The sequence below is a fragment of the Papio anubis genome, chromosome 7 (genome assembly GCF_008728515.1).
Source record: "Papio anubis isolate 15944 chromosome 7, Panubis1.0, whole genome shotgun sequence".
NCBI lineage: Eukaryota > Metazoa > Chordata > Mammalia > Primates > Cercopithecidae > Papio > Papio anubis.
Window position 1 is genome coordinate 54,205,146 of NC_044982.1, and position 26,855 is coordinate 54,232,000.

General features: G+C 41.1%; 1 protein-coding gene across 4 annotated transcripts; it reads right to left on the reverse strand.

The window, feature by feature from the left end:
• Positions 1–26,855, reverse strand: PTGDR (prostaglandin D2 receptor). Of its 4 annotated transcripts, XR_002523362.2 has the most exons (3): positions 25,813–26,847; positions 18,254–19,705; positions 10,523–16,790 (listed from the first exon to the last, which is right to left on the reverse strand). XR_002523362.2 is itself a non-coding variant. In XM_031668105.1 (2 exons), exons 1-2 carry the CDS (start codon positions 26,656–26,658, stop codon positions 1,656–1,658), a joined length of 1,173 nt encoding a protein of 390 aa, XP_031523965.1. In that variant the 5' UTR covers positions 26,659–26,855; the 3' UTR covers positions 1–1,655. The 4 variants fall into 4 exon arrangements, 3 of the variants coding, with proteins under 3 accessions (XP_031523965.1, XP_021796916.1, XP_003901844.1); XM_031668105.1 differs by lacking the exons at positions 10,523–16,790; positions 18,254–19,705 and adding an exon at positions 1–1,982 and having other exon boundaries at positions 25,813–26,855; XM_021941224.2 differs by lacking the exon at positions 18,254–19,705 and having other exon boundaries at positions 25,813–26,851.

The following is a 26,855-nucleotide window of genomic DNA, read 5'->3' on the forward strand; positions in this document are numbered from 1 at the left end:
ACCCGCCTCGGCCTCCCAAAGTGCTGGGATTATAGGCATGAGCCACCACGCCCGGCCACTACTGGACTTTTTATTGAAAAAAAAGTTCCAGTATGTACTCTTCACTGTTACCTCTTTTCATAAACATTAAAATTACTTATTCAAATTCTACTTATTAAAAGATCAATGCTCAATGTTAAAACGATTATCATTTTAATAAATAATAAATATTTAATACCTAGTATATCAGTTACCCATTTCTGTATAACAAGCTCACTTCAAAATTGAGTGGTTTGAAACAGTCCATTTTATGGTTTTATGTTCAGTGGGTCAATTACGCTGGGCTGGACTCAGCTAGGAGGTTCTTGTGCTGGTCTTGTATGGACTTATTCTTGTGGCTGCAGTCTTCTGGTGGCTTGACTGCGGACTGGTTTGTCTGGGAGGCCTCAGTCGGCAGGGCTTGTCTCATTTCCCAGCATGTTAGCTTGGGCCGGCTCCTATGGTGGCACAGTGTTCCAAAAGGGCGAAAGTGAATGCTGTAAGGCCCAGATGCGGAAGTTTCACACCATCACTTCCACCACATTGTGCTAATCAACGTAAGTCCCAAGGCCTGATTGGATAAAAGGAGGGGGAAACAGACTACCTCTTGATGGGAGCAGTGTGCGTACAGCGACGAAGGAATGATTGCAGTCGTTTTTGTAAACAATCTGCCATTCCTCGTAGAAAATCAATACTTACCATAATTATGATATTTACACAATAGCTTTATTTTCTTTCACATGAAAACAAAAAGTATTAACCCACAGAGAATTTCCCTCCTGGACCATTTATCATACTTTGAGTTTCTGACTCACTCTCCACTGTGAGAAAACAGCTATCACTTGACATAATTGGAAAAAGGGCAAAAAAGGAGTCAGCTTATACCCTGGACGTTTGCCACTTCCATTTCTGTTGCCTGCCCCCAGGATCCAATACGTAGTATCACAATGGGAAATACTAAATCCCCACTCCCCCTTCTCGAGTTTCAACTGTTTCTTCTGTGTTTTCTCCAGCGTCCTCACATCAAATCCAGGAGAATTAGGGGAGAGGAGAGCACTTCAGAAAGATAGCAGATGAAAATCTGATTCCTTTTTATTATGTGAGGTTGTAGAGACATATTCTGTAATTTGGCTTGATATCAAATATTGTCACAGAGGGTGTGTTTCGTTATAGGGATAATTATGTGCTAAAAGGGAAACTCTTCCAGCCTATTGCTGAGTTCTGTGTTTTCTCCTTCCCATAGCCCTTACTGCCTTCTAACATACCATGTAATTTAGTTATTTACTGTTTTTTGCTTGTGAACTGTTTCTCCCTGCTGGGATATAAGTCTCCAGAGGGCAGGAATCTTTGTCTTTTTAATTGATTGTTGTATCCACAAGGTTTAAAACAGTGCCTGGCATAAAGTAAGTGCTCAATATAGATGTGTTGAATGAATGAAGGAGGGAATGGGAGACTTGGCCAGTGCTGCTGGAAGGTCTAATAAGACGAGTGCAGATATCCGGCCTTGACTTTTGTGGAATGTACCTACATTGGGGACCCTGCTGAGAGCTCTTTCTGTAGAATGGTGGGAATAAAAACCTGAATAGAGAGAAGCTAAGGAACAGAACGGGGGAGAAATAAAAGGTGAGAAAGTAAAGCTAGGAATGAAAACAACAATATGAATGAGTTTGAAGAGCTTTGAGAGTGTTGAAAAATTTAGTGGTAGCTGGAGGGGCCATGAGGTCAAGAGAAGTTTGCTTTTTAAAATGGATAATAGCATATAGATGGAAATCATCCTTAAGGGAGGGAGAAAAAGATGATACAGAAGAGAAAAAGTGTACTTGCCAGTGCAGACACCTTGAGAACATGAGAGGGCTGTAGGGCACAAGTGGAGGAGTGCCATGAAGAGCAGCAGGTGCCTTTCTTCCACTGAAGCAGGATGGAAGCCAGTGTATGTGGGCACAGGTGCAGGGAGTTTGCTGGAACTGGTAGCGCAGGATGAGGAGGTTGTGGAAGAAAAAAAGAGGGAATGTTGACGATTTCCAGTAGAAATGATGTGTATTACTTCCTGGAATAGAAAAGTGCATTCACTGGGAAAATGTGCTCATTAATATGTCAATGAGGATACAACGTAGTGGAACTTGGCATTTATAAAGGCAGCATGCTACACTTCCTTGTGAAGCTGGTTTCACATCCATTGTTCTAGATCTCAGTGGATGGCATCATTGCCCACGCAGTTGCCCAAGCTAGAAACCTGGAGTCATCCTTGACTCTTTCCTCTCCCTTGGCCTCTACATCTAAATAATCACCAAATCCTGTTGGTGATTATTTATTTGTTTGTTTATTTATTCAGGGCCTCTCTCTGTCACTCAGGCTGGAGTACAGTAGCACATTCACAGCTTACTGCAGCCTCAACCTCCTGGGCTTGAGCAGTCCTCCTGCCTTGGCCTCCAAAAGTGCTGGGATTATGGGCATGAGCCATGGCATCTGGCCCTTCTGACTACTTCTAAATACATTGAGAGCTGTTCACTTCTCTGTATACCCACTGCTACTTTCTTAGATCTAGTTACTTGAATCACTGCAGGTTAGGTCCCTCACTGGATTTCCAGCCTCTAGTCCTGTTCACATCTGTGAAATACTCCATATTATAGCCTGATCACCTGATCATTCCAAAAAGGAGATCTGATCATGATACTCCCCTTCAATGCCTGTTCATTGTCTCTTGATCGCCTTCAGGTGAAAGTCTGAATTCTCCAACTTGGCATACAAGACTCTTCATGCCCTGGCTCCTGCCTATCTCTCCACGAGGCCATATTGTTGTCAGAGAAGAGACAACAATAAAGTTTTGAAAACTGATAAGAAAATGGACAACAAATCACTGACTTGGCAAATAAGGATAATTTTATGCATGTGAATTATAAACCTGAAAATTAAAAAGTGGAACTTTTTTATAGTAGACAAAACATACACAGATATATAGTCTAAGAGTATTTCTAAATCAATGAGAGAAGAACATTAACAAAAAATATTAAGCATAAATTGGGGACTGAGATAATGGCCAGAGGAAGGAAAATTATCTGTAAAATCTAAGTTAAAAAGTATGTCCAATGCAAAGGCCTAAGAATGATACAATGGACTTTGGGGACTGGGGGAAAGGGTGGGAGTGGGGTGAGGGATAAAAGACTACACACTGGATACAGTGTACAATGCTTGGGTGATAGGTGCACCAAAATCTCAGAAATCACCACTAAAGAACTCATTCATGCACAAAAATAAATAAGTAGATAAATACAAAAGAAATGCTAAAAATATTTTTAATGGAAAATAAAAATAAAAAGTACGTCCAAATTGGAAGCCCATGCTTACCCAAATTTGCAACAATTTGAACATCAAAAAGAACAGTGATTTAATCAATTGAATCACACTAAATTTTAAAAATCCATGTTTCTATAGGGGTACTAAAAAAAGAGAAAGCCAAAGAGAGAACTCATAAGCCATCATTTGAGATGGCTTGATAATTGACTTCTTACTTTGACAACTGGTAACCAAAGAAAGAATTAAGCATTTATCTAACCTTTATGTAAGGAATGTATCTTAGAGTAACCAAATAGCTCCAAATGAAAGAGAAAGTTCTATTTTCAGAAGAATGCTTGCCAAGAATGTAGAAGGACAGAATTAAAAAATCAACATTCTGTCACTCAATAAAAGGCTTAGACTATTACCCTAACCCAGGGATGAATCTTAGCAAGCAATTAATATTTATCTTCTCTAATATGATGAAGATGCAGTGTGAAGTATACCACCATCTATGATAGATTTAAAAATTAACTTGAATTCATCGTATTTAGTTTTAACTTCAGATGTAAACTTCAGCAGTTGAGAAACAAGTTGAATGCCATAGTAAATGGCAAGCAGACAAAGTCAGGAATTAGGAAAACTGTCCTGGTTGGCTCTTCAACAAGTCAGAGTCATTAAAAAGAAGAAAGACAGGGCTGGGTGCAGTGGCTCATGCCTGTAAACCCAGTACTTTGGGAGACTCAGGTGGGTGGATTGCTTGAGCCCAGGAGTTTGAGACCAGCCTGGGCAACACGGCAAAAACCCTATCTCTATTTAAAAATACAAAAAAATAGTCAGGCATGGTGGTGCCCACCTATAGTCCCAGCTACTTGGGAAGCTGAAGCAGGAGGATTGATTGAGTCCAGGAGATCGAGGTTGCAGTGAGCTGTGATTGTACCACAACACTCGAGCCTGCGTGATAGAGCAAGACTCTGTCGCAAAACCAAAAAAGGAGGAAGAAGAAGAGAAACTGGGCTCGATTAAGAGACTCAAAGGACATTTCACCCAGAAGCAATGCATGCTCCTGGATTGGGCTGTGGGTTGAACAAATTAGCTATAAGGGACACTTTGGGAACAAATTGTGGAAATTTGAATATGGGCTAGATATTAGATAAGATGAAAATATATTGACATGGAAAGCTGGAGAACCTTAAGTTAAATTAGCAGGGGTTTTGGGTTTTTGGAGGGTAACTTTTTACAATGCTCACATCCTTTTAAATAATTAAAAATAATTACAATACTAAGTAGTAGTAGTAGTAGTTTGAAAGTGCAAAGAAGATGGATGAAGATGTCCCGACAGGCAGGGAGTGAAGCTCAGCACCTTCATTTTGGGCAAGGGCTCCACGGCGGGGATGGTCCTGCAGGATCCTGGCCTTTTATCTCATCTGTCAGACTACACCCAATAGAGGAAATGAGATTCCTGAGCAAGCCTTCCCTAAATAGAAAAGTTTTATGGGCATTTCTACCTCTAGCTTCCATGAGAAATAGTTCATCTGCTGTTCTCTTAGGACTTGTTATGTTATTTGAAAAGATGGTCATTGTTCAGGTCAGAAGAAAAAAGAGTTCTCAGGTTCCTATCATCCCCATCTTTTATTGCCTTTGTTGTTGTCTGAGTATATAAAGATGGAAGGAGGAATAAGTACTTGTGAAGAAGCTATGGTTGTTCATGTTGCTCTAGATTCCATGTAGCTTTGTGGCAAAACTGGGTTACGAGAAGGAAATTATGCACCTTAATTAGGGTTTTTGAAATTCAAATTGAACAAACTTGAGAACATTTAGAGTGGACTCAGAGCTAGAAAGTGGCTGACCCTGAGGACCGTCCAAAGCGAAACCCCATCTGCTTTTGCAATTGGCATAGCAAGAGACACATTGGATCCTTGATCAGAGTTGCCCTGCCTGGGTAGACACCTAGTCAAATTAACTAATGCATTAAAGATACAAATTCTTCCCTTTCCTTTTCTTGGTGCTCTGTAGAACTCAGCATTAATAGGATACCAACTACAAACAAACAACAAACAAGCAAAAAATTAAATGGGCTGATAGCACTTTTCTTTGGAAGTTCAAGGAAAAGTTATTAAACCATAATTCCATGTCAATAATATTAGGACTTTGAGAGTAGCTTGCATCCTTGATTTTCTTTTCCTTTTCACTATTTTCATCTCTACTGGGAACTTCAACTCAAAAAGATGATATACTCAATGCAAGAAAATTGATGTCACTTAAAAGCAGCGCTAATAACAGAAAATAAATTATTTATAGCTAGAGGTCGTCTTCTGTATCTAAGACTAGATTATCTACACCAGACTACACTACTGATAAACTGCAGTAGATTACTGTGTTTTCTTGCCCTTCTAAAATTCTTGACTATTGTGAAACAGATTGTTATGGTTGTGTAGTATTTCAAGCACTTGTGCTCCCTCTAGAGGAGCAATATAAAAAACCTCAGGGCTGTCAGTGCCAAGATTTTGAGGTTAAATTTTGGTGTCATTTAAAGAAGAAAGAGATCATGTGGAAATAATTATCAAAATCTAATTTTAATTAACTATAATTTATAAATTATAAAAGTAGTAATTCTCTATAAGCATACATTTTAATATTAGCTTCTACATTGAAATATGTCTTTCCACTTTTGTCTGCTACACAATACACATAAAATCCTGCTTCCTGTTTTATTTTCTCACATTGCATTTTCTTTTTAATTTTTTAACTGTTTTTCGAGACAGGGTCTCATTCTGTCACCCAGGCTGGAGTACAGTGGTTCAATCTTGGCTCACTGCAACCTTTGCCTCCTGGGCTCAACCGATCCTCCCACCTCAGCCTCCTGAGTAGCTGAGACCACAGGTGCTTGCCACCATGCCTGGTTAATTTTTTGTATTTTTGGTAGTGACGGGGTTTTGCTAATGTTACCCAGGCTGGTCTTGACTCCTGGCCTCAAACAATCTGCCCACCTCGGCCTCCCTAAGTGCTGAGATTATAGGCATAAGCCACTGCGCCTGGACGACTACTTGTTTGTTTGTTTTTGAGACAGAGTCTCACTCTGTCGCCCAGGCTGGAGTGCAGTGACACGATCTCGGCTCACTGCAACCTCTGCCTCCTGGGTTCAAGTGATTCTTCCACTTCAGCCTCCCAAGTAGCTGGGATTACAGGCACCCGGACATAAAAAATTAGCCATGCACTGCTAATTTTTTGTATTTTAGTAGAGATGGGGTCTCACCATTTTGCTCAGCCTGGTCTTGGACTCCTGAGCTCAAGCAATCTGCCCACCTCGGCCTTCCAAAGTGCTAGGATTACAGGTGTGAACCACCGCACCTGGCCTTACTTCTTGTATTTTCTGAGTAACATTCTATTTATCATATCTACTGAGTAATTTGTAGTAATTTCTCCTACTGCTGGACAGCTAGATTGTTTTTAATTATTCAGGAACAACTACACTTAACATTTGTATGCATGTAGCACTTTTATGTTTGGGGTCTGTTCCTAGGAGTAAATCTCAGCCTTGAAATTACTAAATCAGAGAATATGATCTTTTGGGGAAATGACAGCACATATTTCCACATTACTTCCTAACAGAGTTGTGCTAATTTATAAATCGCCAGAAATGTATGAAAATATCGATTTCAACACACCCTCCCAGCACTGGGTACTGCTTTTTAAAAAATGTTTTGATAATTTAGTGGGCCAAAAAATGCCATTTCATGGTTTTAATTTGAACTTTGTGGGTGAGGTCAAACATTTTTCCAAGTTTATGAGTTTTATTTCCTCCTTTGAGGATTCTCTGTTCATGTTTTTAATGCATTTATCTTTGGGGACAATGCTTTCTTAGTTATGTGAGCTCTTACTATCACTACAAGTATATTACCACTGCCACCACTACTAATTAGCTATCATTTGTCAGTCAACCATAATAAGTAGAATATATGCCAAGAGCTTTATGTATATTTATGCCTTGCCACAACCTGCAAGAAGGAAGGAAATTGAGGTTTAGAGAAGCTAAAGGACTTATCCAAGGCCACATGGCCTGGACAAAATACTTTCTACTATCACCTCTGCTCCATATAAAGATACAATACAGCCATGTCCTGCATAAAGCCATTTCTGTCAACAATGGACTGCATATATGGTGGTGGCCATACAGTAAGCCAAAGTTAATTTATTATCAAAGAAAAAAACCCTATTTTTAAATAAAAATAAATTTAATGTAAGTGTACAGTGTTTATAAAGTCTACAGTAGTGTATAGTAATGTCCTAGGCCTTCACCTTCACTCACCACCCACTCACTGTCTCATCCAGAGCAAATTCCAGTCCTACAAGGTCCATTCATGGTAAGTGTCGCACACAGGTACACCATTTTTTCCTTTAATACTATATTTTTACTGTACCTTTTCTATGTTTAGATATGTTAAATACACAAATGCTTACCACTGTGTTACAATTGCCTACAGTTTTCAATATAGTAACATGCTGTACTGGTTGGCAGTCTGGGAGCAATAAGCCATACCATATAGCCTAGGTGTGCAGTAGGCTGTACCATCTAGGTTTGTGTAAATACAGGGTATGATGTTCTCACGACAAACTGCTTAATTACACATTTCTCAGAATGTATATCATCATTAAGCAATATGTGAATGTATATTTTATTAATATAAAATACATTAACTCTTTGCAATATTTTTCCCAGGCCTGTCTGCCCTTTTATTTTACCTACTTTTTTTGACATATAGAAGTAGCAAATACTAATGTAACTATAACCTTTCCAAAGCCAGACACACTTGGTTTTAATTATATTTCATAATGGCTATTTGCAGTAATAAAAAGATCAGACATGATTGGCTTTCTTTAAAAAAAAATTAGGGTTTAGATGAATGTGCTCCAAATTGTCAAACAGTTATTCCTAAATCATACTGACTCACTTTTGTCTTCCTCATCGATTTGTGAGGCATTCTTTGTTATTCATATACTAAGACCATATTTGGACTTAACTTTTTCATTGATCTAGGCTATTCTTTGTACAATTACCACATTGTTTTAATTATATCATTGTAAGATGATTAAAACAGAATGAGACTCACCTTCTAACAACTATTTTTTTTCTGAATTTTCTTCCTTTTTTATTCTCTGAGTGAACTTTGAGATCATTTTGTCAAAGTAGGCAACCCCCCGCCAAAACCTCTGTTTTTCTTTTAAAGAAAGAACTCAAAAGCAGCAGAGATTTTCATTGTGGTTCCATTAGACCTATAAATTAATTTTGAACATCATTTTTATATCCAGTCTTCCTAATTAGGAATAATCATCTGGTTACTTTTTCAAGTTTTATTTTATATTTCTTCATATAATTGTGTTTTTACTTCATGTTGTCACTACATGTCTTGTTAAGATTATTTCCAGGCATTACATATGTTTTAGTTGCTATTGCATATAGGACCTTCTGTTTGTTGGTTTGTATATGTTACTGCTAGTATATAAACATATTATTGACTCTATATTGTCATATTTATAAGCTTTTATATATTTTAATAGTTTATCAGACAATTCCTTCATGTTTTACAGTTACACAAGATCAGTTTTAAATGATATATTTCTTCTTGTGTGTATAGTAAAGAGACACCACAGCAGACCTGAGACTGCTATTTTTAGGAAGGCCTGCTTGCAAGGTTGCCCATGGTTGGCATCTGGTAACCTGGATTTTGGGAGGGTTCCCACCATTTCTTACACGATAAGGGTGGTTTGCTGTGTTGGGATTGCTTTGTGCACATAACATAGTGTATGCTGAACAGCTGCTATTTGTCTAGGAATTTGAAATTGTGGTATGTGCCAGGCATAGGCTGCCTATACCACCAACTCCCCAAAAAACCTCGGGCACTGAGTCTCTAGTGAGCATCCCTGATAGGTAACACTTCACCCATATTGTCACCTTGTTGCTGAAGAAGGAAGCACATCCCTGTGCCTCTGATGGGAGAAGCCTCTAGGAAGTCTGCATCTGGCTTCCTCCTGACTTCATTCCATGTGATTCTTCCCTTTGGTTTTTTTGCTTTGTATCCTTTCCCTGTAATCAACCGTAGCCATGAGTGCAACTGTATGCTGAGTCCTGCAAGTCCGTCTAGAGAAGCCTTGAAACCAGGGGTGGTCTTGGGGACCCTTGACGCAATTTGTAATGCTTATCTGTTCTGTGTGGTATTTTTGGCCAAGTCTAGGTATCAGTATAGATGGAGCTGCTGTGGGTGACCAGATGGGGAAAGGTTGGACCCCTCCTGATGTGATGCCCTGCCATCCCATTTCATGTGCCCTACTCTTGCGAGGCTCTGGGAAGCTGACCTTGAAAATTGCTTGTCCCAGCCAGGCACAGTGGTTCGTGCCTGTAATCCCACAACTTTGGGAGCACTAGGCTGGTGAACTGCTTGAGCCCAGGAGTCTAAGACCAGCCTGGGCAACATGGTGAAACCCTGTCTTTATAAGAAATACAAAAACTTAGCTGGGCATGGTGGCATGTGCCTGTAGTCCCAGCTACTCAGGAGACTGAGGTAGGAGGATCATGAGAGGCCAGAAATTTGAGGCTGTAGTGAGCTATGATCGTGCCACTGCACTCCAGCCTGGGTGACAGAGAGAGACCCTGTTTCCAAAGAAGCAAACAAAAACAAGAACAAGAAAAGTACTTATTGCTATGATTTACCTCTAAATTATAGGATTGACTGTATCTTGTACAGTTTTATATGAACTGATCTTGCTTCAACTTTTTACTAAATACTTTTAGTCATTTCATTTAAGAGATTCCCTGCCCATTTCCATAATTATTTGACAGTCTGCAAACTTAAAGAAGTTATGTTTTGGGTAATGTAGTCCGTAAACTATTCCGACTAATCCACCAGTTGGAAAAATGCTGCAAAAATTTGAAAAGTCTGAAAAGCATGAGAAAGGTGATAAGATAGGATTTATCATGACAAAATCCAAATGGTAACGAGAATCTAGAGGGAAAAGCAGGATGCAGAAGTTGCAGCTGGGTGGTGGTTCATGCCTATAATCCCAGCACTTTGGGAGGCTGAGGCAGGCAGATCACTTGGGCTCAGGAGTTCGAGACCAGCCTGAGCAACTGGTGAAACCCCATATCTACAAAAAATTACCTGGGTGTGGTGGCACAGCCTGTGGTCCCAGCTACTCAGCAGGCTGATGGAGGAGGATAGCTTGAGCCCAGGAGGCGGAGGTCACAGTAGGCCAAGATCGTGCCACTGCATTCCAGTCTGGCAGACAGAGCCAGACCCTGTCTCAGAACACAGAAGTTGCTTTTGCCTCTGAGGACATATGTCAATGAAGGAAAGCTGGATTTTATTGTTTTTATTCTTTCAGGGTCCACAAGTTCAGAAATTAAAGTTTATGTTCCGGCAAAGGTGGGGAGTCTAATAGGAAACCTTCCTCCACCCTTCCTTAGGTCAGGAATGAACTAGAAGTAAACCTAAACCCACTTTTACCCTCTAACCCTCCAACACTCCCCCAGGAGATCTTAAGGGAAAAAAAAAATCTTTTGTGTTGAACAGTGCAGAGGAGGGAAAGTAAAGAAAAACCCGATCTCTGTGAAGTGACAAGCACGTGCTGGAAGTCTGTGTGAGTTTGTAACTCCAATTCACCTCAACTGGATGGTCCAAAAAACCCTATGCCCCGAACTGGGTTAAAGAAATCCTGGACCGACCCTAGGTGCCTGGAGAGTGCAAATCCCCTCTGGAGGAAGGCACCATCATTTTAGGCATCAGAGAATCTCCAGAATATGTGTTCTCATAATACCCAAGCTCACCAGAAAATAAGGTAACATCAGTCAGAATCAGCAGGAATAGACCTACAGTGACTTCAGGTATCCTTCATTATCTACATTTTCATTTTGAACATGCAGACCATTCTAAGACATGTAACCTTGAGAGGATGGCAGCTGGATAAAATCAAGCTACTATATCTCAAAAGGTCCAGCTGGAAGGGGAAAATGACCTTGGGCCTCATGGAAGAGCTTCCCTGGATTATACTTAGGACAAATAACACACTGGGAATAAATCTTTTTGTGCCACTGTGGAGGATGGTTTCCAGTAACAATGTTTACACTAGGATATACTTTTATCTGGATTCCAATGTGTCAAGTTATTAACACATTCCTTAAGGGGTACCTGACATCCCATTGGAATAATGGTTTATTATTAAGTCCATACAATATTTTAGTTTCAGGAGACAGGTGTCTCCCTGTCTGTTTCCAAGTGGATTTCTCTTTTGTTGGGGCTACACTCTAGGTTTCCTTCAATATGTTTTTAAGTGTTTCAGGCTTTATGATCATTTTTTGGATTGGGGCTGGTGGCTTCAATGCTGCTTTTTTAGCTGTAGCAATAGCAAATTAATTAACTTCACTTTTAGTGGTGTCCAATGTAGAGTGACCTGGGATTTTCACAATTGTCAAAAGTTTTGGTTGAGAATAGTTTCTAACAGCTCTGATATTTGGTTGTCCATTTTTTATGTGTTGTTGCCCTGAGGAGCTTAAATATCCTCTCTCCTTTCACATTCCAAAGTCATGAGCAACTCCAACTGCTTAGCAGCTGTCAGCGTATGTTCACAGTCTTGTCTTTTGCTAATTGACAAGCTTGAGTCAGGGCAATCAATTTGGCCCCTTAAGCTGATTTGGCTTGAGGAAGAGGACCACTTCAATTACCTCTAGTAAAGAAACCACAGCATATCCTGCTCTAAAATTTCCATCCTCCCCTCTTAAATAAGACCCATCTGTATACCATTCTATCTCAGCATTATCCAGTGGCATCTCTTGTAGGGCTGTCCTGGGAGCGAGAAGTTGGTCAGTCATCAGAACATAGTCATGAGGGTTTTCATCAGAAGAACCAGGCAAGAGAGTGTAAGTTAATTATTTGGAGCATATTATCTCAGTCAAAATGTATAAAATAATCTAAAATTGATTCATTTGGGTTCTGGTGGCATTGCTGGATTTTATTCCAATCCACAACCCTTTGGAATATTGAAGAAATGATATTTAACAGAGCAGTTGCTCATTCCCACGCATCTTTGTGCCTGTGCTCTCGATTTCTGGGGGCTGGTTATTGTAGCTCTATTGGGCCTTCAGGGGTTAAGTCTGCTACAGGGTCTGACCACTGTACTTTCTCCAGTCATTCCTTAGCTTTAGCTTCCGAGACCAACATGTGTACCAGCTGTTAGAGGTCTGAATGGCCTGGGTCATAGGTTCTGATAATGAATTCAAATTCTTGGGCAAACCCAATTGGATCTTATGCAGACCCAGAAATTCTTTATGCCCTGCAACTCAGCCTTTGACCAGGGTTGGTAGACAATCACTGGGGTTCCCCTACGTGTTGCCGGTTGTTCCCAAAACAGGGTGATCATGAGAGATGGCCTTGTGGGGTCCCCCTTTTCCACATCTTCCAAATGAGAGGCTGCTGCTGGCACTGTCAGGGAATTGTCAGGAGGTAGGGTCTTGGAAGTTAGACTCCCTACTGCCTTCTGTTGAGTGAGTGGCATATAAGGAGGGGAAGATGTTAGATTGAAACATGCAGGAGAAGGAGGGAACAGATCTGGTCCAGGAAGTTCAGAGAGGTCAGGGGTAAAGTGGGGGTGTAATTAGAGATGGGGAGGTGCCACGGGGAAGTAAGGGATTCTGAGGATTTCTTTAAGAGAGACAGAACTTTTGGGAGTCCTTGGTTAGGACTCTAAGTTGTTTGTTGGCTTCTTGTAAGGACATGAGGCAATCTTCCCCCTATTTGCTCCTCTCTAGGTACCACTGAAAGTAGCTCTCCCATTCTGGTTGTTTAGTTTTTGTGCCTGCGTTTTGCATCCTAGTTCACAGGTACACTAAGTTGGGCATCTCAGAAGATCCTCATCAAGGCCACTGTAAGTTAGAATCTGCCTTGGTTATAGTGGTCCACTTGATTAAATATTTGCATGACAATTCACTCTAAGTGTTTTTGCATATACCTGGCTGGAGTTTCTAAGGGTGGAACTTTGTGTTCCACAGCTGTGGGGCTTTTAGCCAACTTAAAGGGCTCCTTCCACATAATTTAGAGTTTTCTTTCAGATTTGACCAAGTCAGAGGGTTTGTTGGATCCAAAGTGTGCTGCTTGGGGACCTAGCTTTTCAGGGCCGTTACTCCCTGAACTGGTATGGTGGCTACCTGGCACTGTGTGTCAGGGGCTCAAGGTGTGGGAGATGAGCTCCTTGTTTGCACCTGCTAGCTGAGATTAGACCCTAAGTATGTTCTTCTGATGGGAAATCCTACTCAGAGCCATTGCACATCTGAGAGTGGCGTGCTCTTATTTCTTTGGGGAGGAAAATTCCATACTCATAAGCTAGAGGGTTTAGAGTTGGCCAAATCCAATAAGAGAAGGACTGAAACATACAAAAATACCTAACAAGACAGAAACAAATAAACAAGACATCTAAGCAAAACGAACAGCAATCACACAAATTATACAATTTCTGAGTGCTCTAAATGTAAGGAGAAATCAAGACCAGCTGGTTGTTAACAGTAACTTTAGTTATTAACGAGAATTTGCAAGACAGAATCCCAACTCAGCTCCTTACCTAGTGATGAGGCTCAAGCTGAAGACTGTTCTCCACTGATAAGAAGCAGACAAGCTTGCCTTCCTTGACGGAAGCAAGTAAAAACTCCCACAAAAAAAAAAAAAGTTTTTTTTTTTAAACATCAAATTAAACCTCAGAGCCCCAACTTCCTGCAGGGAGGAGGTCCCAGACCTCGACAAATTGTCCTATTGGTTTGGGCTATAAAGAGCCCAAACTGGTACCAATAGGAGAGCTGCTGCAGGCTGGGGCCACCTTCACTCAGGATCCCTCCGTGGTCAATTAAGGAAAATGACCCAGGCAAATCTCAATCATTTTTTGAGGTTTATTTGCCAAAGTTAAGGATACACACCTGGGAGATAGGTCTATTCCTTTCCCCAAAGATGATTTTGAGGGTTTCAATATCTAAAGGGGAAAGGGAAGGATATTGAGAAATACATAATTTTCATGTGAGAAGAGGGTAGGGGAAAACAGCCATTCATGCCTTTGTCTGGCTCAGTGAATCTGCATTTTTACATAATGTAGATAATGTAGATGATAGAGCAGAGGAAACAATCAGATATGCATTTGTCTCAGGTGGGCAGAGGGATGACTTTGAGTTCACGCCTATGTCCCCACACCTGTGGAGAAAAGCTATCAATTCACATTGCCATGATGCATCTTAACAGAAACACTTTAGGGTAAAAGTCGTGGGGCCTCCAAGGAATTTCCTTGTGGGCGAAATGTGATGGAGGTATGTAGCTTTTTGTATTTTAGCCATCTTATTTAGGAACCAAAATGAGATGCAGGTTGGCATGACCCAGTTCCTAACTTGACGTTTCCATTTGGCTTTGTGAGTTTGGGGTCCCAAGGTTTTTTTTACTTTCACACAATCATAATCAGTAAATCACTGTACTTTATCTTTTTCATCTAATTGGGAACTCTGGGTGTTTTTTAATTTGGGGGGAATGAACAGTATTTTCTAAATTCATTATGAATTGTGTGTCATGACAGTTATTGTTTCCATATTCTATTTTGTAGTGATAAGAAACTGATGTTGGCAAGCTACCAACTTTGTTTGCCCAGGTGTTTATACAGTGCATTGCTAGACTAATCTTAAACATCAATTATCGCCAATTTGGGGCTTTATCGTTTTGAAATCTATAACTCATACTTTAGTACTTTGTAACATTCGCACTACATTGCATGATTTTTAACTTCTAGTTTGTCTTGTGTTTCCAATTAGACTCCAAGTGCTTACTGGGTTTAAGATCATCATAGGACCCTATACTTCACCTAAAATGTACTTTCATTTGAGCTTTGACTTGACTGTATTTTTATTGTTTTCTCTGGTTGAGGCATTTTAGTTGGGGGAAAGAAAAGCTTGTATCTTCTCCCTGTATTTGTAACCAGAGCATGATAGGTTCTAAACACCTTCATTGCAAATATTTTTAAATTGAACTTACTCCTGAGTTCGTGCAGTTTGTATAAAAATATCTGGAAGACTAGAATGTTCATCTCACTGATATCAGGTGAGATCTGCTAATTCATTCCACTGAATTTGGCTATTGTGAAACGGTAGGGAGAGGAAGCCTAATTATAGTACCACCCATCCTACGCGCTCAGCTTTCCTCCACCTAGAGTCTGGGAACACCCAGACCAGCAATCCTAGCCTCACTGAAGAAAATAATTAAAGAGTAGGCCACTCAACACTGTTCTAATAAGACAAAGTTGTTTTTACAATGTTAAGATTGCCTAATTAACAAACTTTTTATGTTGTTAATTTCATCATGTATGAGTTGCTATTTCCTGGATAAAAATTGAAACATACATGTTAACTTACATAATGTCTATAACAGTGGGAAATAATATAGAGCAAAAATATTTTCTCCTACGTGTACTATTTTCACCTTTGGTTGGCCTAAGAGAAAAATCCTTACATGGTGATATGAGAACATTCTTCATCAGATACAGAGGAATCTTTAACCAAGCCGTACAGCAGCCTCTTATTGAATAGACGTACATTTTAGGACTATCATGAGAGAGAACACCTTTTATTCAATATATTTATAGTATATTTATAGCTCTTCTACAGTATATATGTGAATTACGAGGAGAAATGAGAAAAAAATAGGTGACTGTCTAGTCCTCAAGGATTTTAATGCCTGGAAAGAAAGATTAAATGTATAATATTTTCCTGAAAATATACAAGAAAGTCAAATTATGAAAGTTTAAAAATAGCTTTACGTATTTCAATGGAAATTTTTATCCTATAGAGAGCTAGAAAATACTCAATCCCTAATGAAAGCTCACTTTAGATATAATCTTTGACAATATTTTCGTAAACGAAGGCTCTTTAGTTTATCTTCTTTCACAAGGGAACAGCATCAGACTTAGTGCCCAATTACGTGTCTGCAGGAGGCCAAAGAAATATCATTGCCGAAGGTAGCATCTTTACCTCCAAGTGAGCAAGACAGGTCCCATCACTGCTATAAGAACTTTGAACTTGGGAAATAATCAGTAATGGCTTCCAATATTGAAAGATATTTAAAAGCTGTAACTTTGCTGAGAACATTATAGATAAAAACACTGTAGAAGTTCAGGTGTTGAGAGATTATCTGCAACTGAAAGGATCTGAGAATCAGAGGTCAGAGAAACATACAGTCTATCACATACTTTCTTGTCTTTTTTTGGTATTTTTCTTTTTTTTTGTTTTGTTTTGTTTTGTGTAGAGTAGTAGTTCTCAAATATTAGCATGCATGAGAATCACCTGGAGGGCACGTTAAAGCCGATTGCTGGCCCCACCCAAGAGATTCTGATTCAACAGGTCTGACGTGGAGCTGGAGAATTTGCATTTGTAGTAAGTTTCAGGTGTTGCTACTGCTGCTTGTCCAGGACAATTTTGAGGATTTCAGTATCTAAAGGGGAAAGGGAAGGATATTGAGAAATACATAATTTTCATGTGTATTTTTTCTGCAAGAGAATGCTACAGTGGAATGACTGGAACAACAGCAAAGAACACTTTAGGTTCTTGATACACTGTCGGGTTGCTATCAAGAAAGGGTATACACATTTACGAACTCGCCAGGGAAACATGAATGTTCTTCTCTGAATAACCTCTGTTATTGAGAGTCATAGGTTTTTTTTTTGTTGTTGTTATACAATTTGATTTGATTTTTGCATTTCTTTGATTAGGCTGAACATTTGTCTACATTTATTAACTATATGTATTTTCTCTTATGTAAACTTTCTCTTTGTGTTCTTTTCAGTTTTCAATCAGTGTCAAAATTCCTACTCGTTTTCAATACTTGACTTTCAATGCATCTCCTTCCTGTGAAGTTCTCCTGACAACTCTACACTTGGGCCCTAGTTTGGGCCTCCTCTTCTGATAGTAAATGTGTACTCGCAATACTTGGAGAATTTCTATGCTGTATCCTAACTGTTTACACTCCTCTCTCCTGCAGTGGACAATGAGCAACTCAAGAACCATGACTAAGTCTTATTTTTATTCTTTTCTTCAGCACCTAACCAGCTGCTTGGCACAAGGTCTCTGTCAATTATTTAATGAATTAATGAATAAATCTACAAAGATTACTGAAGAGTTGGTTTTATCTCAACATGGACTTTATCCAGATGGTATATCTACATTTTGTATAAAACAAAAAGGAGTACTAAGTCCTTAGGTAAGTCTATGAAAGCTTGTTTAAAGTAATGTAAGTGTTAATTGGACAGTATATAAAAATTCACACTATGAAACTGCTAGACAATGAAATATTGCTGGCAACAGTTTGCTCAAAAGAAAACCAAGCTTTTTTCTTTCATTTAAAGAAAAGTAATTTCCTCTGCAAAATATTATAAAATTATATTTATTGATTCATCTGGGGCCTTTTCAAGTTAACTGGACAATTATCATGACACACCTCTCCAAAAAAGAATACAAGAAACATTCTTCCTCTGACAATAAAACACACATGTACTTACACATTGAAGATACAAACAGAAGTTAAATTTCAAAAACAACTGCATTTTTTTCATCATGTTATACTGTCAAATCATAATTCTTGTATTCCTAATTTGGCTTTTTCACAGTTTTGCTATACTAAAAAATTACATAAAAAATTACCCAGCTTTATATTATCTCTGAGATACGGGAAAAAACATAAGTGAAACAAATGAGGTTGCTGCTAAGTTGGAAATAAGTAAACATGAGTACTCTTGTCTTTGGAAGGGACTTCTGGCTGGAGGTCTTGAGTCTACGCAAATGTAGCAGCAGGCTTTGCATCTCGGAGTCCTGAGAGTGTCCGATCCAAAGGAACTCCAGAGATGCTGAAACCCCTCTAACCTCCCGATCTGTTCTTTTACCAAAGGTGAAAGCTCTAACCTGCAAGTTGGGTTTAGAGTCTCCGCTTCAGTTGCAGCTGCGTTTCCTCCACTTTTCCCTTTCGGTCATTATGTTGCTGACCCTTGTAAACGTTTAAATGACTGTTAAAGTGCTCAGTTGTGCTCCTTTTCAGCTATATTCTGCTCCAGTTTTGAAGGTGTAATTTGAAGTAAAATCTTGGAACCTAAGATCTTACTGTCTCCACAGACAGCAGAAAACGGCTGTAATAGGTAGCGTTAAGGTAGATGTTAAGGCCATTGTTAGTATCGTCAACTGAGGCTAAGTCCTGGGTGGGCTTTTTGCTGTGCCAGATGCCCCACTGTGCCACACAGTCAAACAGTAAACATGGCTCTACAGTAAGTCACACACTGGTTTTCAAAGAAGCATAAATCCTTCCACCAAAGAATCCACTGACAGGATAAATCTTTTATAAAACGGAGGTTTTAAAAACTGAAAGAACATTTTGCAACCCACCCCCAAATTTTGATTCCTACTGACACCCTTGACTCAATACAAAAGAAACTGGACTTCAAAAGATAAAAATGAATTTTTGCTTCTTTGGGTTGTGGGCTATAGTCATATCTTGCTCTGTGTCTAGTTATTGCTTCAGGTCTCCACATGAGGCAGCAAGTACTCCCCGATGGTGGCTGGGGAAGCCCCTCCAACCGCCTGACCTGGTCATATTTCCCACCTCACTTCTTTATGAATATCATAATTCAGGCTATGCTTAGATCAATTGGCAAAGAAATGAACTAAACAGGGGCAATGATGATATAAAATCAATGAATCAGGTTTCACCAAAAAATGAATAGGGTAAGAAATTATGCTTTTTAAGAATGCCCATCACATAATCATAAATGGTGGTGTTTCCACTATATTTTATAAGACCCATATGTCTCAAGGCCTCTCTAAACAGAACAGGGCCACCAAGTACAAATGTAGGGACAATACCATTGCTTTTTAAGAATTTTAACATTGGTGACAATATATGAAATTTTAGTTGCTGTAACAACGAAGTGAAAATGCACTGAAGGGGTTCGTGACTATAGAATGGTAACACATTGTTAAGATATCAGATACTTTTGAAAATACATATACATGCTTTTGTTATGGAAGATAACTTCTAAGGATTTAAATTGTAAGTTTTTTTTTAAAATCATGGTTCTTTGACTGAACATGTGACATATTCCTCAGCGCACCACAGAGTGAAAAACACTGTCACAGACTGGATTCCACGTGAGTGGAACTGCTGCACCAGTTCCTGTACGTAAGAGGTCTTATGAAAATCTTGTGAAAAAATATCCGAAATACCGGAGTTCTGAAAATGATAAAAATCCAAGGGTCCACAATTGAAATCACAGATAGAAATCTCAAGGCTCGGAGGTCTTCTGCTTCTTCAGAGGTCCTGATCTTCTCCTTGATATCCTTAAATGCTCCATAGTAAGCGCGATACTGTTTTGAAGAAAAACATTCCATTATGATGTGGAAAGGTTAATGGCAGCAATCGATTCACTTACTTCACCTAAGTTTCTGTAAGAACATGGCAGCGTAGCTTGGAACACTCGTTTTTGGTACATTTACAAGTAGCTAAGGCCACTGCAGCTGATGGGTGCAAGCGGGGAGCTGGGAAGGTGGGGTGTGGCCAGACCTGGGAGGTGGGGCAGAAGCTGAGAACTTGTCAGAGACCCAGTCTGATTAAGTTCCTGAAGGCTATTCTACCTGCTGGGCTCAAGTTTCTAGGTCCCTGCCAGGCCAAGAAGATTTGCTGAATCTTTTACAAACAGGGTCACCATGCTTTCATACAGAGTCTCCTTCTAGCTAGCGTCCTTGCACGTACTTTCTTCAATTCTCGTTTCTTCTCCCTGCTTCCTGTCGTCTCCTATTAGTTCTCTCAGAAATAAGTCACACCTGTGAAATGTCACATGTACGCAGACACCAATAGAATGGAAGCTTTTAATCAAAGTGAAGAAACAGGAAATATGACAATGTAAAGACCTGAGATGACTTGGAAAAAAATACTGTTCAACTCATGTAAATTCCTCTACCTTTTCTTAGCACAGATTGTTAACCTTTTCATGGGCGACATACTTTTTTTTTTTTCCAATCTAGAAGGCAAAAACATGCACAAAAATCTAAGACTGCCTTACCTAGGTCCAACCAACTCCTATTGTCTGATCTTCCCTGGGGTCTCTGTAGCCTCCTTGGAGCCTTGCAAAATGCCTCAAACAACAGCTTTTCCTCCTATTCAGTCAACACTGATCTCTAGACCTAGCACAACCGTTGCTTTCCACTCTGCCTAAGGCTGGCCACTTCTTTTTGTTTTTTGTTTTTTTCCATTGCATTATCTATGCCTACGATTCTAAATACATATTAGGATAAATGGACTCTAATGGAACAGGAAGCATGCAAACTCAACATTAGTAAGAAGGGATATGGATAAGAGACTGGACCTATTCAAGGCAATCAGAGAGCATCTCCTGGAGAAGATGCATTTTTCCCATAATCATTTCCTTACTGTTCTACTTTCTTCTCTATAGAGCATTTCAGTGGGCTCAGCCACTCCAATCTATTGCACTTAGGAAGACACCCTACATTGGACTCAGCTGTTTAATCTGGATGCCCTCGCCCATCTGAAGTCGGGCGGTGGCAGAGGGAATCTTAACAACTTCTCCATAACATAAATATTGTATTTCATTAAGCTTGATGCAAAGTTTGTTGGCGTATGATTTTTAAAATTCACTTTAATGCTGAACACTTAACTCGATTGAATTTTCAAATTTCCAGTTTGATACAATAGGAAGAAAGTGTAAGTGTAGAGAATATGGCATGAGCTTCAAAGGCAGCTTGCAGTGCATTCTCTAAGGCATGTAACATATTTTCAGGCCAGGCACGGTGGCTGATGCCTGTAATCCCAGCACTCTGGGATGCTGAGGCGGGTGGATCATTTGAAGTCAGGAGTTTGAGACCAGCCTGGCCAACATGGTGAAACACCTACTAAAAATACAAAAATCAGCCAGGCGTGGTGGTGGGCGCCTGTAATCCCAGCTACTCGGGAGGCTGAGGCAGGAGAATTGCTTGAACCCGGGAGGCCAAGGTTGCAGTGAGCCGAGATTGTGCCATTGCACTCCAGCCTGGGCGACAAGAGCAAAACACTCTCTCAAAAAACAAAAAAACATGTTTTCGCCCAAATTATTTTTACCTTAGAAAACCACAATGTTCTGGAGGTTGGTGGGGGAGCAGGGATGGATGAGAGAGGATGTCCATGTATATATTAGGTGTTACAAGAGAGAGGTCTATAAACCAGGTAAAGATAAGTACAAGCTATTTAATCACTTGTCAGAATCCATGAAGTCAGAGAAGAGATAGAGGACACCCTGAGTGCTTGAGACAGCTCTTAGGTGTATGCTATTTTAGGGAGCAGAAAGAATGGGTGCGATGCTAGTTTCAAAGGAGGCTGTTGGAGGCCTGTAAGGGATAACAGGCAAGGGATGGGCCCAGGGAAAGGGTCTGAGGTAGATTTAAAGAGCAAAGGGCAAGGTCTGTTGTGTTACAGTACGTGGACTGGATAGAAGAGGGCATCAGAAGCCAGAGAGGGCTGCTGGGCAGGGATGTCCAGGAGCGGGCAGCAACATTATTTCAATGCCTCCCATGTCCATCAGAGGGCGTTCTTCTCACACCAATTCTTTCTGGATGTTGAGCACTTTAAAAAAATGCCTGTGTATTATTATTATTATTTTTTTAGACAGAGTCTCACTTTGTCACCCAGGCTGGAGTGCAGTGGCACGATCAAGGCTCAATGCAGCCTTGACCTTCTGGGCCCAAGCAATCATCCCACCTCAGCCAAGTAGCTGGGACTACAGACACGTGTCACCACACCTGGCTAACTATTTTTATTTTTATTTTTTTGAGGCAGGGTCTCACTGTGTTGCCCAGGCTGGGCTCAAACAATCCTCCTGATTTGGCCTCCCAAAGTGCTGGGATTACAAGTGTGAGCCACCACGCCCCAGTGAACAATACATTTTGAATACAAATCCAGTGACTTGAAAGTCAAAATAACCTAATGGATTTGATGTGGATAAATGCTGGCTAGAAAATAAAATAATTCGTTTTAATTTTGCTAGTATCATTTAGTTGTCTAGATCCCAACTAATCAAGCATTCTCAAATAGGTGGAATTATATTTTGCCACATTCCACTTTGAGGAGAAAGGGGCAAATGGAAAACAAACTCATGTAAAGTGTTTTCTTTTTAAGTCAACCATATAGCTTATTGTCACCCATGTCTCCCCCTTCAGATAAAGATACAATTGCTAGGTCCATTACTTAGAAGAGTGTAAAATCTCCAATACCTATTCAATGTGTCCAGTAGGTCAAAGCTACTGTCATTAAAAACATGATTTGCCTTTTTCCCCTTCATTCTCTCACAGGTGTACAGTGAATTTTATGGAGGCTAGATAACAAATGATGACGTCACTTTCACAAATAATAGAATATGTGGTTGTGTCTCGTTGTGTTTTCTAGACTTTTTAAGGTAGTAGGTTGAAGGTACACGTGAGTTTTCAGAGATGTTTTCAGTACTTTTGTGCTCTTAACAGGATTTTTCCACTTTATTTGCTATAATCTCTGTAACTTTACTATCATTCAATCATTTTGAAATCCCCACATTTTCCTTGTACGTATGGAAAACACAAGAGGTACATTTTATCTTGTTTTGCAACCATATTTTTAGAATTTCTTAGTTTTATCTTCTATTATGAGAAACACTGATGATTTAATCCACATAAGCAAAAGCTGTCTGGGTCACTAATAATTTTAAGAGTATAAAGGGGCCCTTAGACCAAAAAAAGTTTCAGAGCCACTGCCTTAGCATATAGCACTATCTCTTGAGAAGATAGTAGTTCTTAATTTTTTTTTCTGTCCAGCAGGCAACAGTAATACATGGAAGTTATAAATAGTAATAATAATGATGCTAATTATTGAGGCAAGGCACTGGGCTAGGTGATGAATGTATATATTGTGTATATAATTTCAAATCTTATAGATTTGAACAAGTTACAGAACTATCTTACAGAACAAGTATGGTTATAATCATTTTACAGATGAGGAAACTGAGGTCAGAAAGGGTAAATTAGCTGCTACCATAGCTAGTAAGTGATGAAGCCTGATTCAAACCCATGTCTGATGCTAAAGCCCTTATCCTTTCTAGAAAATGGTGGTTCTTGTGAAGAATGCTGTCAACATTAAATATATTTGGAACTTTGCAAGTTTTTTAGAAAATCTTTTTCAACTCCATTATTTCCTTCAATTCTCACATTACCCTATGAGTGATCCAAGTCCCCTTAGAGACATGTCCAAATGCAGTGTTCTTTCCACTGTATGGTGCTGCTTTCTGCATTGGTCTGACTAAAACATTCAAACTAAGGTCAAAATTTCCATGCATTTGGCTACTGTCTGCTTTATCACAGCATAGATAAGTGAGGCCCCAACTTTATAATAGGAGCTCCTAAAAGATTTTATAAAGGGCCAGAGAGTAACTATTTTAGGTTTTATGGGCCAAGAGACAAAATCATAAATATTTGATAGGTACTAATATAACATGGGAGAAAACACATTTCCACATTTTTTTGATGGAAATCAAAATGTATTAATAATTGAGTACAATTTCTTTTTTTTTTTTAGACAGAGTCTTGCTCTGTCACCCAGGCTGCAGTGCAGTGGTGCAATCTCAGCTCACTGCAACCTCTGCCTCCCAGGTTCAAGCAATTCTCCTGCCTCAGCCTCCCGAGTAGCTGGGATTACAGGCGCCTGCCACCACGCCCAGCAAATTTTTGTATTTTTAGAGAGAGGGTTTCACCATGTTGGCCAGGATGGTCTCAATCTCTTGATCTCATGATCTGCCTGCTTTGGCCTCCCAAAGTGCTGGGATTACAGGCGTGAGCCACCATGTCTGGCTGAATACAATTTTTTTGTAATATGTATCTACTAAGGAGAAGAATAAAATGTTTTCTTGGAACAGTATTTTTCTTGAAATAGTACTTGGCTCAATTGAAGCTCAAAGCTCTTGGGCCTTATCAAATTGATTGCAGAGATTCATTTGTAAGAATTATTCTTAACTCCAGGGAGATATAGAACAGTGGCCAGGATAGATTTGGCCTGTGAGCTGTGGTTTGCCAACTCCTGTTTTAGAGTGTGATTCTACAAATGTGAACCCTGAATCTGAGCTTGCATATCGCCTGGGAACTTGTTAAGAATGAAAGTTCTTTAAAAATGTCTGAATTAGAAACTCCGGGGAATGGGGTCCAGCCATCTTTTTTCTAGAAGCCCTGCTGGTGATTTTGAGCACGTTAAAGTTTGAAAACCACTGCTATATATCATCTGTGCCTATGTCTATATTTAGACGGATATAGATTCATGTGTTTATTTATTCTGGAGGCATACTGTTCCCATCCCTGCATGCTCATGCCCCAGACTTCTTTTCCCGCACACAGTAAGGCCTTCAGTTAAAGGAAAATCGCTTTGTATTTCCCTTTCATTCACCATTGAAAGTAATATCCAAAATTGCTACACTCTGAGAAGAAATTTAACAACTTTCCTATTCACAGAAGTCTCAGGATTTCGAGAACATGGGATTGGCAATGGAATTTCTTTTAGTGTTGTTTTTGTTGAACAAGTACCTTGGGGGTAGGAGAAAGGAGAGAAGCAACACTGAAAAAGTTTCCTCAAGTCTCACCTACTCCCAGGTGTCTTGGCGGGGACTCCAGGAACAAATGCCTTCAGAACGAGGAGGTAATTTCATCTCCATCGCTATCCTCATTACTAAATTGAAACCAGAGATAATGGCTTTCGTGTCACCTCACTTGCCAAGCTACACTCAAAACCCGTCAAGCCGGGTTATGAAAACGACACCAGCAGCTAAAACATACAAAGAGCCTCGGCCTCCATCGCCACAATCCCTGGTGGATGCAGCACCAGGAACAGCAGCCGTGGCGCCTCAAAGTTTACGCACGCGTTTTTCAAAATTGAAACTATGCATCTGCAAATCACTCTGGCTGGATTAAACTTCTTTTTCCCTATCTGTGCCAACACCGGGGAGAAGATCCTCCCAGATGCCGTTCGCCCGTTTCTGATACCACTGAAGTCATGAGCAGGTCTAACAAAATAAAACATTACCCAGGCGTCGGGAAGTAGAGGACTCCTATTGCCAAGGAGGAACTAAGTTCTGCTCCTCGTAAGGCGCAAAAATTACCCCGAAATCTCCCCAGAAGGAAGCAGAGAGGAGGGAGTTCTGCCACATGGAGAAGGTTTTGCTGGGCTAAGGAGACACAGCCAGGCTCAGTCTTTCCCTTCCTCTCTCTAACTTTCCCTCATTTCGCTCCGCAAACTGAGTTATATCTCGGGGCTGTGGAGGGAATCCAATTTTGGGAACTCAGCAACAAACCTTCCTTGCCCAGGGCGCAGCTCGCCTGACGCCGCGCCCATCCCACTCCGCTCCACCCTTCCCGCCCCGCATCCGCGGCCGGACAGTCCCAGTGCCCTGCTGCCTCGGGGCCCGGGGACTCACAATTACGGGCAGAGAACACATAGTGAAGAGCACGGTCATCAGTGCCAGCAGCAGAAGGTGATCCAGCTCCTCCAGGGGCTGCGGGGACGCTTCCCTCCCGTCCGCACGCGGCTCGGCACGGTCCCTGGTGCAGGAGCGCCGCTGCTGCTGCAGCCGCCGGTGCATCGCGTAGAGGTTGCGCATGGCGCCGAGGTTGCACAGCACGGTGGCGAAGACCAGCAGCGCCATGAGGCTGGAGTAGAGCACAGAGTACCCCAGCACCGACAGCGAGCCCTCCTCGTGGACCATCTGGATAAAGCACCAGGTGCCGGGGCAGTACTGCACTAACTTCCCGAAGCCCATGAAAGGTAGCGCACAGAAAGCCAGGCAGAAGGCGCTCACCACCGGGGCCACCAGTGCGCCCCGGCGCAGGGTGATGTGCCGTCGGTAGAAGAAGGGGTGCCCTAGGGAGAGCCAGCACTCCAGTGCCATGGCCAGGAGTTGCAGTGTCGAGGAGAGCCCAAAGAAGGACATGAAGAAGGCGAATGCTTGGCACAGCGAGTTGTCCAATGCGGGCGCAAGCACCCGTAGACTCCGGTTCTGAGCGTAGGCAGCCAGCACCACGGGGCTTAGGAGGCACTTGCCCAGCAAGTCGGTGACCGTCAGGCCACACACCAGCACGTAGAAGACCGAGGGCGGCGGGCGCAGTGAACGCGGGGAGCACCACCCCAGCCCCGAGCGCGCCAGCAGCCCCAGGGCCAGCAGGTTGCCCAAGAGGCCGGTGCTGAAGAGCACCGCGCCCATCATCGCCGAGTTGCCCTTTTCCACCGAGGTGGTGTTCTGGCAGCGGTAGAAGGGCGACCTCATGGCGTGCGGGAGCAGAGGGCTGGAGTGAAGGCTGCGGAAGGGCGAGGGTCCCGGCGCCCAGGTGCTAAGGAGCCCCCGGCAGCTCCGCGCGTGGGTCGGACAGAGAGGCTGCGCCACAGATAAAGCTCTGAGGGCGGCGGGGTGTTCCCCACAGCAGGAACCTCCTATCTAAACTCGCGGGTCACACCCCTCTTTGA